Raw genomic sequence first — 16,032 nt, 5'->3', positions numbered from 1 at the left:
AACGTAATATCAATCCGTATGTAATAACGTAATTCATATACCTGTATGTTCTATAATTGCAGCCACCACTGCCAAAATAGGTGATTTAAGTCGAGAGAGTGCTCTCCCATTTCACATGATGGCGCTGGCGTTATGTACCGGAAACGTCCTTGGAGCATTGGTTATCTCCCCTTTTCTCAACGACACAGTCCGCCATGGCAACATATCTATCTTACAGGACATGCACATGACATCATCCGAATGTGGAGACTCCGAGTCGAGTATAGTTTATGCATATTTGTGTTTTGCGTCATTGGGAGCAATACTCGTCATTCTTCTGACTGTGTTACGGGTATGCTTGGACAACAATATTGAGCGGGTCTTAAAAGAGAAAAACAATAAGGAATCGTTTGGGAAAGTGGAACTAATTTTTATCATCTTTATTTCATGTTTACTGCTCTTAACGGCTGCCACCCATGTCCTGTATGGGAGTTTTCTCCTCCTGTTTGGAACTCGTAGCGCTCTGAAAATATCTGAGAAGATAATGGCCCTTATGACGTCATCGTATTATGCCGTCACGATGTTTGGGCGTTTAGGTGGCGTGCTTGTGAGTCTACTAATATCACAGCTGTTGCTAATCACTGCGTGTTTAGTTGGGGTCCTAGCCACGTCTGTTTTTCTGGTATTCACTGCAGAAAGAAGCTTGGTGTTCTTGTGGGCTGGTTCTAATGTTCTCGGTCTATTCTATTCACCTCTATTCGCCTCACTGATAGCGTGGGCGGTTGAAAATGTAACAGTAAACGACACTGTTTACACCATCATCATGTTGGTTGATTATGGGGGATGTCGTTAAATTCTCTTGTGGTAGGACAACTAATGTTTGCCTTCGGACCTCAGATGCTGCATTATTCTTTTGCAGTATTGGGTGGTATACAAATAACTTTATTCCTATGTCTAATTTGCCTGGGAAAGCTCATAGGGAAACAAAAGAAGGATGGATACAGCGATCCTACTGGTACCTAATAATATGTATTCTACCATGACTTCAGTAAACACCGGATTGTGATTGGTTAATTAACGTCATTCAGGAGGTATATAATCACGTTATACAGGTCTCTGTTTTCCGTGCACAATCATACATGCACAGCAAAATAACTCGGTTTCCGCAATGCGGAAACCTGGTAGAAAAGTGGACTGAAACTTAAAGTTTCCACCTAGAATCCAGTGAGTTTCCGTTCTTTTACATTGAGTTTCCGCAATAACGGAAACTTACAATTACCCACTTTCAAAGGGTTTCCCGCAAGGTTTCCGTTACCCACCTCCAACAGGTTTCCGCAAGGTATCCGTTACCAACACTCCAAGAAGTTTCCGTTGAGTTTCAGTTAACTTTGAATCCATCAGGTTTCCGCAAGGTTTCAGTTATTAAGACTCCAACAGGTTTCCGCATAGTTTCAGTTACCAACAATCCGACATAGTTTCCGCATAGTTTCAGTTCCCAGCAATCCGACATAGTTTCCGCATAGTTTCAGTTACCAACAATCCGACAAGGTTTCCGCATAGTTTCAGTTACCGGTTTCAATTTCAGGTTCACGGGTTTTCATATGCGTTTCAAAGAGCTAAATGTAAACATTCTTCTTTATTTATATCATAAACTCTTGTTCAAAACAATATAAGCAATTTGTTATTATCATGACATTTACTAAAAGAAAAACAGAATATATAATAAGATTCATTGTTTTATTTTCTCAACATGGTATGGATTAGCATTTAAGGCAAATAAAGATCATACATATAACTAGTAATATAGCACTAAAGAACAGGGCAAAACATGTTGGCATAACTCAATCCAGTTTTAGAAATCATATATCATTTATAACAAAGTTGTAATTTTTCATCAGTTAAACTTTCATTCACTTATTATCTTGAAATAGCATGTTAGATACGAAATTTATTTCTAAAATCAGGCTAATGATGAAAAATAACAATAACATACAACTTAACACAGTGATAAAACATAGTTGCATCGGACATTTATTTGCACGCCTTGGCATTCAGCCACACACTCTAAGTCACAACTATCGCCAAACATCCACTATGATATACAATAACAACATACAGCTTACAATACAAAAATAAAATAAAAATTACATTATGAAATTGAAAATAAATTCAATTAAATTGCAAGAGCTGGTCAGTGGGCCCTGTAAGGGGCATCCCTGGGCGGAGATCCCTCTGTTACTTTGGTTGGATGCCTCATCCTCGTCCTCCTGTTGGCCTTGACGAGAGCAGTGGAGGTGTAGATTCTTTCCAAGTCCAGTGTCGTCGTGTATGCCATAAACTTGCTGGACTCACAAAGACAAAGGGACGGAATGCAACTAATTGACGTCATCTTCGTCACTCACGACTGGTGATGTCATGTCTATGGTGAGTGTTGTCGCTACCTTTTTCTATCGTCTATCTGGCCAATCAATAGATGCAAGTCTGTTTGGGCGTTGTGCAAGTTTCTGAAAATGGCAGGTTATAACGAATTACTAGGTTATTTTGATGAATTACACAAACATCAATCAACAAAGAAACTGACAATGCCAAGGATGATTTAAAATGAGTAATCCACAAGTAACTTTGAATAAAAGAGAACTAAATTGAACAATCACACTTTGCACTAGTTTTCTCAAAACTCAAATTATGCAATTCATCACACTTCATTGACCGAATGTAATATCTTATTTTCTAAAGAGGACACAGAATCTATACAAACTTTGCTCTGGAGTTACATGCTTCCCAGACCAGAGGTAGTAATATGTTATATATAATATCTGAACATTTATTGCATTTCTATGTAGTAATAATGGTACTAGTAATAGATTTTCATCAACGTTGTGGTGTCCACCTCCGTGATGTTGCTGGAATATTGCTAAAAGCGGCGTAAAACCAAACTCAGTCAGGCAGTTGTATTGTTGAAGGCACAAGTATATTCACCCAGTAGTGACTGTATGTTTACACCATTACGTCTTTTGAGGTGTATTTAGAAGTGAATAATACAAGACGCGAATGTTTCCGGATGTCAAGGTCTTTATTATGTGAAAACACAATGTTTCGGAGTGAATGCTTACACCTGACGAAGGGGTAAGCATTCACTCTGGAAACATGTTTTCACATAATAAAGTTGACATCCATAAACTCTTGTCTCTACTCTATTAATTGGAAATAATTTACTACTTATAATGAAAGTCACTACAGATAGGTCAAAATTACCTTCACACATGTTTCAGCTGACCATCCTTGGTCATTCGTTATACAGTCTGCAGACTCATCATCAGCTGAAAAAATAAACAATAACACGTTACTTTTCTTTGCATTTCTCCATTCATTCATTTGAGGTTTAACAAACCCCAAACAATTGCAGCGACATTTATACCAACAAGCAAACTACAGATTTATCACTTTAAGGTTATGCAATGAGTAAGTGAACGGCCTGACATAAACATCCCGATGAATGAAGTTCAGTTATCTCATGTGACATAACCTTGCAGTAATTACGGTATTGTAAAATCAAGGGGTCCAGGTGTAGGTGAATTCGTAACCAAAACCGGTTCGTAGACGTCAAAATCCGGTGGATTCGTAGACGGATTGAGCGGTGAATTCGTAGACGTTATTAAAATGGGAATAGTTCACCCTCAATGATGAAGAAAATCGACGAAAGGTGTTTTCATTTTTTGAAATAAATAAAATATATCAGGTAAGTATGATCGGCGGTGAAAATATCCATAAATAATAAAAAACCCAAATATGCTTCACCGTGGTCACAAATTCAGACACATCTAAGACCGCTAATATATTAAATTCAGTTGTGTAAAATTAAAAGTTGTGTACAATTAAAAGAAATGTATTAGGTAAGTATCGTCAGAGAAGTAGCAGAAAACACATCTTAGGAAAACACTTACATCTCCCACACAGAGTACTTCGCAATCAAAACAACTCACCACTTCCTAATTAACATTCACAACAACTCAGTGAAACCAGTTAATCCACATAATGGTCGGGAAATTATGATGAGTAGACTAATTTTGTCTAATCCGCCGACAAAGTTTACCTGTACACACACTTGTGGTATATAAACCTCAAGAAGGTGAGAAGAAATCATTCTGCATCAACCATGGCTCTATGCGTTGCATGTGCGAAAGAAGTGCGTCCGAGACAACATGCCATCCAGTGCGACAGCTGCGATCAGTGGCAGCATCGCCTTTGCGACACAGGGATAGATATCACAACCTACCGACAGATGACAAAAAGGGCACCTGCAGATGGACTTCTTCTGTAGCAGATGTTCACTCCCCCCGCCGTCTCCAATTTCTCCGACTCTTCCTCTGTCCCCGACCCTGCCTCTCTCTCCACCATCGTCGCCGAACCCTACATCACCTACATCGCCCGACTCATCATTCGACCTCACTTCCGCCACCATCATCGCAACAGATGATGTATTCGAGGAGTGAGTTTTATTAATTTTTATTATTAATTATTTCTATTTCATTTCACTTAGATAATTAACCATATTAATATAATTCAATTTAAATTTTAAATTTGATACTTCATCATTTTAGTTCTATTGCTGACCCGGACCCCCAACCCATGCCCGACGATCATCAGCTTCAAGCCGAATGGAATCTTCTGCCGACCGGCAGCAAACGTGGCAAACCCCTTTTAGTTGATAGCAGAGGATTTTCCTACACCATCCAGGTAATGAATAATGAAATGAGTCATACGTATTTGATTACATTGGAACGACGTTGGTATACACATGTGACTACAAAAAATGTATATACTAAAATATGTTTCTTTCTTTAACAGAAGACAAGATCGTATTGTGTGTACTGGTGGTGCTCTGTGCGGCCAAAGGAGGGTCGGTGCACTGCCGCGGTTTCACAGAGAGGTGAAACTTTCACCCGCGGAGCAGCCGACCACAACCATGAGCCGACGACAGGACTTCTTACCAAGGCCACCATCAACATGAAGGTATTTTGTCGTTTTATTTATGACGACGTTTGTATCATTCTTTATATCTGGCGATTATTACAAGTCGTCTGGCGTGACGTGTAATGGCTGCCCATACCTCTAATAATTATCATTTGGATAATAATGGTTTTCACTACATTTTAAATTATTATTAAATTAATTTAACATTTTCACATGTTTTTCTTCTGTAGATTTGCTCCCGCTTCCTCCCGAGTGGCTTTCTAAAAGCGGATGTAAAGACTGGAGGTCAGCGTCATCTGGTATTGGCAAGCGATCAACAATTAAAGACGTTAAAGACGGCCAAGACTTGGTACATCGACTCAACATTCCGTGTTGTGTCACCACCTTTTTATCAGCTGCTATCAATACATGCCTTCCTCGTCTCCGGATCGTCGATGAAACAAGTGCCCCTTCTGTTTGCATTGATGTCGCGGCGCCAGATAGAGGACTACGTGGCCGTAAGTAGTTAAATAATAGCTAATCTAATTACTGTACTCTGTTCATTGTCATCAATTAATGATGTAATTATCTGTTTAACAGGTCTTCGACGCGGTGAACGACATAATGGACAACGTAGCAGTTGAAAAAATGGTCACAGACTTTGAGGCGGCGACCTGGAGAGGCTTTAACAGAGTTTTTCCGGCCGTCCAGATCAAGGGCTGCACCTTCCATATGAATCAGGCGATTTATAGGAAAGTGCAGAACTTGGGTCTGGCTACGGCTTACGACGAGGACGTGGGAACACACAGGTGAATATTTTTTTGTTTCTTTTTACTATCTTTCAGATGATCTTGTTTAAAAAATTATCTGCATTTCTCATTTTTATAATTTGTTTTTTAGATTCATCAAAAAGCTTATGGGCTTGCAGTTCCTCGACTCAGCCCATATCGAGCCAGCATTTATGAAGGTCAAACAACAAGCTGTGACACAGAATCTGATCGCCCTCTGTGAATATTTTGAGTCGACGTGGATTCGAAGCTCTGTGTGGACCATCACAAATTGGAGCGTGTTTGGGACGGCCATCCGCACGAACAATGACCTGGAAAGCTGGCACAGGCGATTAAATCAACTCTCCGGGCGACGTTGCCTACCTTTTTACAGGCTGCTTCCCCTCCTCTTCCGAGAGGCTGACCTGCTTCCCCTGCAGATTCGCCTTGTGACAGACGGTCAGCTGGACAGAAGGCAGCATGCTGGCCAGCGTGCCAAGGCAGATAAATTTTTTAGATTATGGGACGATTTCCAGGCAACAACTATTACCGTGTCCCAGCTGCTGAGGGAGGTGTCGAAACTTAATGGGCCAATGGTCACTGAGTGACTGTGTTACTACTGTGATATGTGCTGTTTTGAACATTGTTGTTAAATATATTACATTATCACTCTTCCATAACAATGTTGTCTGTTTTTTTACATTTTACGACGCTTCATCTTTATTACACATACAGTCACATAGTAACAATATTTTCGTATCACTGAAAATAGAAAACCCGATATATAAAAATACATTTAAAACAAGTGTAGACAAGAGACGGGAAAATATTCGTTGACTCTTCATTCAGCTGTCCTTAGTTTCGTATCACTGAAAACAAAGCATACGGGAAAATATTCATTCATAATTTCCTTGAGCTGCCCTTGAGCTGCCCTTAGTTTCGTATCACTGAAAAAAAAGCATAACAACTTCGTTATAAACATTCTCAGTAACATCTAAGTACAATTCAAACTATATATTCCATTATTTATACACGTCTACGAATTCACCGTCTACGAACCGGTTTTGGTTACGAATTCACCGCGTCTACGAACTGGTTTTGTCTACGAAATCACTGTCACCCATGTGCAATCTCCTCTTTTACATTCTGTCGTAACAGAATTAGTGACCGATGGTTTAGGACAAATTCTATGAACTTCAAAGATATTAATTAATTTTTTTTTTTCAATTATCATGGGTTGTCGCTGTACATGAAAAATGTAAATACATGTTTAAGGTAATTGTGTGATGTGTAAATAATGAATAATGTGATATTAAAACTGAAGATATTTAAAATACAAATATTCGTATGTGCATTTCACAAACAATCTCAAATGGCGTTTCTAAAGCGGGAAAGTATATAAATGTCAGAAGTGAGATTTTAATCTTCCAAAACTAGCTTTTATATGAGATTGTGCTTGTTCGAGATCAAACGATATACTGGAATAAAATTGTTTCACAATGATTTGCAGACCATTATGACGTCATTGTTACCTTGACGTCACAATCAAAACATAAGAAATTTCACTCCATCTGATGCTGGTTTCAACACTGATTATATAACTGTTTCCAACCATAAAAGCAAGAAAAGATCATTTTGGATGATGAATAGAAGCTCACGTTCGAGTCATCTGATACATAATCATCAGCTCTTGTCCATAAAGTTTTAAATTCCCCATGAATCCCCGATGTTATTATCTTCTATTGAATAGTGTTGATATATTTGATATACTAGGTGCGTTTCTGTGTATTTTCCTCTTTGATTAATGACGTCACATTATTATCCACATGGTCAACGTATATGTAGTTGCATACTAATCTCGTACGTCACACGAGCGTCGTATCGCGTTGACCTGTGTCGTAACGACTTGACCTGAGATTCTAACGATTTGATTGGATAACCGATGACCTCTCAATTAGGTCACATTCTGACTAAACTATTTTTTCATTCATAACAAACACGTGAATTCATTCATTCTACAACTTAAATGCATTGTGGGAATGTAAACATTGCGAACGTTGCCGTGTCGCTGTTTAATTGTGAGTCGAACTGAGACATTATATCCGTCGAAAACCATAAACGCAATGTTTCCACCAGTGATGTTAGCCGAATGAAGCAACTGCAAACCAAGAAAGGGGGTGCTACGGAGTAGTTTACTGTAGGAGGCTGTACGAGGGGATGACAACTTACATGCATCGTGACGTCGGTTACCAAGGCAGTGACGTCATTACAGTGTGACGTCATGCAAATATTGTACTACAGTACAAAACCCTTCCGCAACCTCTTTATGAAACCGGTTTCGGTTTGAAACCAAAAAAAACCCAAAATACGCTATTTTGTCAATTAATGCATGTAAGACGTGGGTAATAAATAAAATACCACACTCTGTCTCATTACATACGAATTATACGAAACGAGTGTCCTTCCTATTTACATACGAATTATACGAAACTCGTGACCTTCCTATGTTATCTGTGACCTCGCTTTCGCTCGGTCAGATACCATAGGAAGGACACTCGTTTCGTATAATTCGTATGTAATGAGACCTCGTGTAGTATTCTCTATATATGATGTCACGGCGTATCAGTGTCGACGTCATTTTGTCCATGTATTACACGCTGTGTTGTTCTCGGATGGGAAATTCACAGACTAGTGTATGGAATTGGTTGAAATCTCACAATTGATGATTGCTTCATTACCAACGAACAATCATCGAAAAAAATTGGTTATTTTCCTATCCAGGTTGTTATTGCAGATATGTATAACATGATGCAACTTGCTACGTTAAAGTGATGACTTATATATCATGAACATAAACTTCCTGGAGTCTTAGAGAAATATTCAGTCATGACTTTTCAGATAGTGAAGTAAATTAAACACGTTTTCAGGTCCTGACATCTTCTAAGATACGTTCCATTGTCAAGTATTTCAAAGACTAAACCAGTAGTTCCAAAATCGTTTATGTTCGATTATGAGAAAATGTGATCGATTGCTTGGCCGTTTTGTCACTGCGACCAATCTTCGATTATATCAATAAATCGGAACACCACTATCACAGACACACACATAGAGTGAGTGAGTTTAGTTTTACGCCGCACTCAGCAATATCCCAGCTATATGCCAGCGGACTGTAAATAATCGAGTCTGGACCAGATAATCTAGTGATTGACAGCATGAGCATCGATCTATGCAACTGGGATACGATGACATGTGTCAAAGCCAGCGAGCCTGACCACCCGATCCCGTTAGTCGCCTCTTACGACAAGCATACGTTACTGAAGATCAATTCTAACCCGGAGAAACATTACTACGCTGATGTGTTTGTTGAACGCCGTATGTATTCTGCGAATGTTTCACCTGCACGACGTAGTTATGTAAACAATCGTGTCTGGACCAGACAATCCAGTGAGTTAAATCATGACTGTGAATCAACCAAGTCACCGAGGCTGACCTTCCGCGCGACTTAGGGTTGGGTAAGAAGTGAACAGCCAAGCAAACAAAGAATGTGGTACAGGTTTGACAGTGTGCGCGTGTTATGTTCAATACGTTCTACGTCTGTGAGCAGTGGAGGAAGAGACCTTCGATTATACAAAAATCGTCTGATTCCTGCAGACTGCACATGCAAATGATCTGTATGTAGTGTTACAGTCAATCTGCCAAACCAATCGTTTAAGCTATAAAATGAAACACACACAAAAATAAAGTGAACACTTTATTTATCCAGTTTCAACATACCGCTTTGCATTATGTGTACTTGAGACTTGAATGACACCGGTTGTTGCACAGAAGATTGTTCTTATAGCATTTGCATTTCTTGTTCCCACATCTCTTGCTACCAGCACAGTTACACTTTACCAAACCCTGGCCTCCTGATAAAGACTCGGCTCCAACAGCAGTACGAAGGGATACTGTAGTTTCAGTGTTGACCTCTGATAAAGTTAAGAGTTTCTTTTGGCACAAATCGAACTGGTTCCTCGAGAACTTGCCCTGGGGGACACCAGCAGTGCAGGCGCTTGTATACTGTCCGTTGTCACTCACAGTGGTGATCACACCCTGAATGTTTCTCGCATAACCACAACCACTGTCCACTGCTGGCATGGGAGACGACATTCAAAACAAATACCTTGCATTGACTTTGATGGATTGACTAAAACTGTTCAGGCAATCAGTCTAACTAGATCTCTATCTTTTTAGTCATTTGACCAAATGACTGAAACATTTAGTCTTTTGACCAAATGACTGATCGTTTTAGTAATTTGACCAAATGACTGAAATTGTCAGTCATTTGGTCAAATAACTGGTTTGACAGATTGACTGTAACATATACACACTTCCATTTAACACCAACAAATGTACAAATGTACGAAATACTGTCATGTATATCCGTGGTTGGCTGGTGGACTCTGCGTCAATAAACCATCAAACCTGAGACTGCTGTGAAGGTGACGACTTGGGTTTTCTGTCAGACCAAATGGTGGACTACCTCCGAAAAGAAGAATAATGACAATTATTATGGATATACAACTTCTTTAATTCTGTGGAGGCGACGTTTCGACATAGATTCTAATGTCGTTGTCAAGCACACTGCTTAGAATCTATCAGGGCTAAAACATCCTGTAAAAATCGTGGCCTTAACTCACTAAGTTGCCACTAACCATCGTTCGCATTAACCAGATTTGCCATTGTCAGATTTCCACCTCTTTCAAAACCATTACGTAAACGTGTCAGTCTGCTTAAGGGGATGTATACTACCCATCAAAAGCTTAGACTCACTTAAAGCACTCGCTATATGTTATGTATATACTAGTATATACATATGGTTACATCGAAGATGAATTTCTCAACTAACTTGGGGGAACCAACTGCAAACCTTGTGCAGATTAAATGCACGAGTATCAAGCATCAAATTGCTAGAAAAAACGTGCAGATATCGTGCATGTGAACAGCTGCGTTTTTGTGTAAAGTTGTGTTAAGAAATCGCCAATTTTCACTGAGTTTCATCATTTATTGAACTCATGACAGTAATGTTTTGAACGTTACGAATTTGTTTTACAATACATCAGTTCATGTATAAACAGTACCTTTAAACAGTATAGAATAGTCTGCAAAATCTAATTTAGAACAGTTGCCTGAGTAAGAGGCTAAATGTACACCAGTGAGTCTAAGCGTTTGATGGGTAGTATATTACAGTGCTGGGGGGAAACTTTCTACAGAAATGTGTGGACCTTGCTGAACAGCAGCTACAAGCCAAAGGCCCCAGTGCATCCATCCAGGCCAATGTTCAAGATTGCCTGTTACCAGCATGACACATTGCTTCCTGTCTTGTGAGAATTTACTGTGGAGAGTTGCCCACGTCAAGAGCCCCTGGTTGTTTGAGTGGATACCGCTTTTCATCAGACATAATTACTCATGCTATATCAGACTGGTGCTGAGTGCACAGGACTGTGAAGCCTCTTACAACCATAAACTCACTCACTCACTCAGAACACAATAACCAAACACCAGAGACATAATTCTTGTTTTCATCTTCATTTTATTTGATAATACCATATATGGTACAGATTGTAATTTTAGCATAATCAACATGTAAATCCATAACAAAATAAAGATGTATAATATGTAGTATGATATAAGTATAGCATCACACAAATTTGTGACCACAACTATGTAAATACCCTAAGCCATGACCTGAGTAATAAAACCTGATGGTATACACGTACTTGATCATTGGCTAAACACAGCCATAAGATATTCTTTATAACTAAATGATTGACTACGCATGACTAGTTGTTCATTGGATTTCATCAACTTCTGTCAAGATTATGATGGAATAAGCACTAAAACCCGTAATTACATGAAGAACTGATAAGATACATATTGTATGTTTTTTATATAGGCAGTTTGTGATAGTTACCTGAGGAATTGTATTTTTCCTAACCGTTAAGTGGGATTTCACCTAACCCTATTACAATCCAAGGTTAGTTTATCTAGCCATTTCGTACATGACATACAGGGGGTGTCACTAACTTTGTCTTTAAATTATTATTGTTATTTTATTTTTTATTTTTGGATTGGGGGCGAGTGTCACATTGTACATGCTTCTCCATAAAAATCATCCCCCACTAGCCTTTAATTATGAACTATACCCTATAAGGCACATGCGAAAGACAGTCACATCATATTTCAGACGGATCTCCCTTGTACAGAAAATCTTTATATTAGCTCAAACAAAAAGTGTTAGAAAGTCATCATGTCATGGTCCCATTTGTACACAGTATAGTTAGACTTGGTTGTAACATGTGACAGTGAAACAAGCTGACTAACTTCAAGGCTTCAACTTCATACTGTATCACAAGGTAAATCATGTATTGAGAGACAACATATACTATGATGATGATCATATGTAAAACGATCTTAAAAAGATATTGTCAAATAATATTTTCTTGAGTCTCAGCCACTGTTATTACACATACAACTGACTAAATCTCATGACAAGTACAGCCATGGTGAAAATATCCACTGTGTTTGGAGATGTGATAAACAGTTTGTATGGAAAGAGAACAGGGCCTAGATTTTCAAAGCTCTCATTGTGAGATAGTCGTGAGTGCCATACATTAACATTACACATGAACTTACGATTATCTTAGCACGAAGAGAGCTTAGAAAATATAGGCCCTGGTATTCTATTTATCACATATATTTTTCAGTGTTCTTCACGAGTTTACCCTACAAATCAAAGCATTATTGCAGCAGACTCAAAGTTATTTTGACATCCTTGCAATCTCATCAACTGATGTCCCAGTGCTCACTACTACTACAACATGAATTTCTATTTGAAATTGTCATTTAATTTTATTTCACAACATATTCAGAAAAATGCACTTATTGACCTCTGAACACAATATAAAGCATCTTAAATAGAGACAGATGGCAAGGGTAGATATCACGCCAGGTTATTGAAACAGTGCTTTTTCTAAAATAGAAAAAAAACAGCATAATGCATCTGTCATGTTTAAATATATCAATAATATCATCAGTGAATCCTGATACCCTAAATGGAAATGGCTTCACAAAATGGCTACACCATGTGGATGGTATCTGATCAACAGATTTCTTGGCTGGATATGTTGTGTTGGTAAATAAACTGAAGCTAACTAAGTGTATGTTGTAAAACACCCAAAAGTATACAGGCAAAAACATTTCTTAAACAAATCAATGATAAACTTATTCAACAAATATTCAAACCTGTGTAAGAAATTAACTGAGCTAAAACAGGTTTTCTCATTAGAACATATCCGAGTGCTCTCTGCCTTCTTAAACTTTAACCAACCATTGAAATGACAAATAAGAAGTCTGCACTAAAGATCAGAAAGTAGCCACCTACATTTGATGGCACTTTTCAAACTGGTGATTTCCAATCCCGACTATACTTTGAAAAATATAACAAACTCTTTGATTCATAATTTGAAAACTGAGCTGAACATTGTGTAATGTCTAATAGATGACAATGGCTTTATGTCAGCACTTCCCATGAGCTATGAAAATTCTCTTTCATTTCAAATGTATATCCCATTTATCACAAGTGAAAGATAGACAATGACTTGAACAGAATCAGTTGTACAACATAACTGTCTTTTTGAATACCCAGTGTTAACCCTTTTTGAGGTTATATTAATATGAAACACATACCAACGGTCTCCTTCCCAACCTAGTAAACACCCTGCTTCACTGGAGGCCTAGGGAATGGTGTTATGACATGACACATGATTGGATGTCCCCAGATTTAATTTCAGTGATAATGAGAACTAACATATGTTCTTAACAGAGATTGCAATATTGTAGTCTAAGGGCGTAAAAATCTGTTAACAATACAATAACAGCAAAGATTCCAATGTTGATTCTTTTGAACACCAAAACAAACAAATTGTAAATTCTTGACCAGAATTTTTCCATAATGTCTTGGTTATTGGATATCTCTAAAAGCCAAAAATTCTTGGAAGTCCTTACGACAGACCACTTATGTAATACACCTTCATGAAGAGCTAGGTTGGAATTGAACTCATTAGAAGCAACTAGTGGATTGGATGGTCAGATTCGCTGATGTGGTTGATGAACACCTCAATTGCATAGACCAATGCCCATTCAGTTCATCATGGTGTTGTCCGATACAAACTTGATAATTAACAGACCTCTGTTACATAGTATGGATATTGCTTGGTGCAGCATTAACATGATTAAGCAACAAACAAACAAATTCTGTACTGCACAATACTGCAACATTTTGCAATGCCATTTTTCAGCAATATATTTGTGACCAGGATATTTCATCCCACTGAATTAATTATATTTTCGAATATTTGAGATCAAGTCTGATACTATTTTCCGTATTAAGGAGGCACATGGAAATGATTACACTAGAGGCAAAGTAGCAGTAAATATTTGCCATGTCAGTGAGTTTTGGAAATCAACTGGCGGTTTAAACAAATGTGGCCTAAGTGATTATCTTAGGTTTTCATTCTCCAGTCTACTTGACAGCCTTTCCATAGATACCTGGAGTGCTAGTCTTGAACATGTGAATATCAAAATGTGTCAGGTCAACTTTTGAGAAACCAGCTTGATGGATGTCATTCCAAGACTCCCTGTTAATGTTGCAACCATCCACCATCTTCTTCCAAATTGGGTTGATCAAGTTCTGGATCCTCCTCTTGAACCTACCCTTCTTTGATGCCACATGTTCCACAAAATAGAAGATTCCATTCTGTAATTACAGACAGATCAATGGTTATGCAATGCCATTTCACGATGTAATTTCGGTATGTTCTGACACCATTGTCGAGCATGTCACATCAGTTGCTTGAAAACAGTGTTACAACATCCACCAAAAGATTGCTCATAATTGGAATAAAGAAATGGTGCATGCTTATATCTAAAGTCTTGCTTTCTCTCAAAGAATTTGATATTTATTCTCAAGGTGTAATCATATTAGATTAAGCCATACAAATGAAAGCCCTGTCACGTTTTTTCTGCATATATTTTGAACATTTTCAACTGATTTTTCAAACAGTAACATGGATGTGTGTGGCTTTGTGACAGTGACACAGAGTGTAGATAGGTGCCAAATTAGTATCATGAAAACCATGAGTAAGACTTTAATTACTAAATGGTATTACTTTTATTAATTGTTAATTAAAAACATATATCATATCTGAGTAAAACTTAAACGCAATATAAAAGTGAATCAGCTATGAATAAAATCTGGGTTAAGTAAACCCCTGTCCACCAAAGAAATTTGGCAGAAATTATTTCCCAATCTTGGCATCAGTTCAGCACTTACTGGTTTCAATATTCTTAGGACTTCACTTAAAACAGCCTTGACATCCCTCACAGTGCACAACACCAGAGTACAGACCACAGCATCACAACTGTTGTCTTCAACCTCGGGCATACTTTCGGCGAATCCCCACCACAAACTTCTTGATGCTCACGTTTGGATTCCGAAGGTGCACGTTCTCTTCTAAGTAAGTTTTGTTGTAAGGATTTGGATCCAAGCAAATTATTTCTGAGCCTGAAGGAAAGTTCTTGAAGTTCATGCCACTTCCTGAGCCGATTTCTAGCAGCTGTAAAGGACGGTTTGCTTTGCTTGCTTGTGATTTCAATTCAGAAAACACAACTGCTTTCTCATTTCGAATCCGCTTATGTGTCTTCTTTAAGAACCTATTCCCCATGTATGCTGTGAAACGCAAGCGAAATTGACGCAGTTTCTTTCTTGAAAGTGCAACGACAACCACGACAGTGACAACTGGCAGTAGATATTTCAGAAGAATACCTCTAGCAAAAATGTCTTCTAGCGCCATTTCAAAGCTTCCAAGGTTTACGTTGTTTTTTTCAGTAAAATAGAGACGACGACCGTTTTTTCACCTGTCTACCTGCTCAACATCATGTGTTTGAGAAGGGAGCTAACTCCCGAAGGCTTACGTTCCCGAGCACTCGGTTCATTTCTGAAACCGATGCAACTACATTGGTAAATTTCAGGTCGTAAAATCCGTTATCTTTGTCAGCACCAGAGTGATAGTGATAGGCCTTGGTATAAACAGAGACCATATATCGGTATATGGTCTCTGGTATAAACAAATCAAAATCACTTTGTGAAAAGGCCACAAAGTCTCAACGTGAAATAGGCCACATGAATTTGTACTTCACACGAAGTCTGTTTCTACAAACAAGAATATAAACACACAGAAATGAGATGTTCTATTAATTAGCAAGCTAATGGCGTACCTACTCCAATTTACGC

The 16,032-nt window shown here is 38.3% G+C and overlaps 2 protein-coding genes across 2 annotated transcripts; one reads left to right on the top strand and one right to left on the bottom strand.

Moving 5' to 3' along the window:
• The first annotated feature begins 3,644 nt into the window (after positions 1-3,644).
• Positions 3,645-6,822, top strand: LOC124270976. The gene is made up of 8 exons (XM_046706047.1): positions 3,645-3,682; positions 4,106-4,108; positions 4,211-4,468; positions 4,581-4,716; positions 4,828-4,992; positions 5,184-5,450; positions 5,533-5,741; positions 5,833-6,822. The coding sequence occupies exons 3-8, from the start codon at positions 4,284-4,286 to the stop codon at positions 6,305-6,307; spliced, it is 1,437 nt and encodes a 478-aa protein (XP_046562003.1). The 5' UTR covers positions 3,645-3,682; positions 4,106-4,108; positions 4,211-4,283; the 3' UTR covers positions 6,308-6,822.
• Positions 6,823-14,262: 7,440 nt separating this feature from the next.
• On the bottom strand, positions 14,263-15,183 carry LOC124270975 (methyltransferase-like protein 7A). The gene is made up of 2 exons (XM_046706046.1): positions 15,073-15,183; positions 14,263-14,496 (listed from the first exon to the last, which is right to left on the bottom strand). Exons 1-2 carry the CDS (start codon positions 15,181-15,183, stop codon positions 14,263-14,265), a joined length of 345 nt encoding a protein of 114 aa, XP_046562002.1.
• Positions 15,184-16,032: the final 849 nt, after the last annotated feature.

Source organism: Haliotis rubra, unplaced genomic scaffold, assembly GCF_003918875.1.
Source record: "Haliotis rubra isolate DU_JTF1 unplaced genomic scaffold, ASM391887v1 Scf1561, whole genome shotgun sequence".
NCBI lineage: Eukaryota > Metazoa > Mollusca > Gastropoda > Lepetellida > Haliotidae > Haliotis > Haliotis rubra.
The sequence above is the reverse complement of the archived record's forward strand: the minus strand, read 5'-3'. Positions and strand labels throughout refer to the sequence as shown.

Coding starts and splice junctions, on each gene's coding strand:
- LOC124270976 (XM_046706047.1), top strand. CDS start 4,284: ATGGACTTCTTCTGTAGCAGATGTTCACTCCCCCCGCCGTCTCCAATT. Junction 4,993..5,183: donor AGGCCACCATCAACATGAAG/GTATTTTGTCGT, acceptor TTTCTTCTGTAG/ATTTGCTCCCGCTTCCTCCC. Junction 5,451..5,532: donor AGATAGAGGACTACGTGGCC/GTAAGTAGTTAA, acceptor TCTGTTTAACAG/GTCTTCGACGCGGTGAACGA.
- LOC124270975 (XM_046706046.1), bottom strand. CDS start 15,183: ATGCCCGAGGTTGAAGACAACAGTTGTGATGCTGTGGTCTGTACTCTG. Junction 14,497..15,072: donor TCCTAAGAATATTGAAACCA/GTAAGTGCTGAA, acceptor CTGTAATTACAG/AATGGAATCTTCTATTTTGT.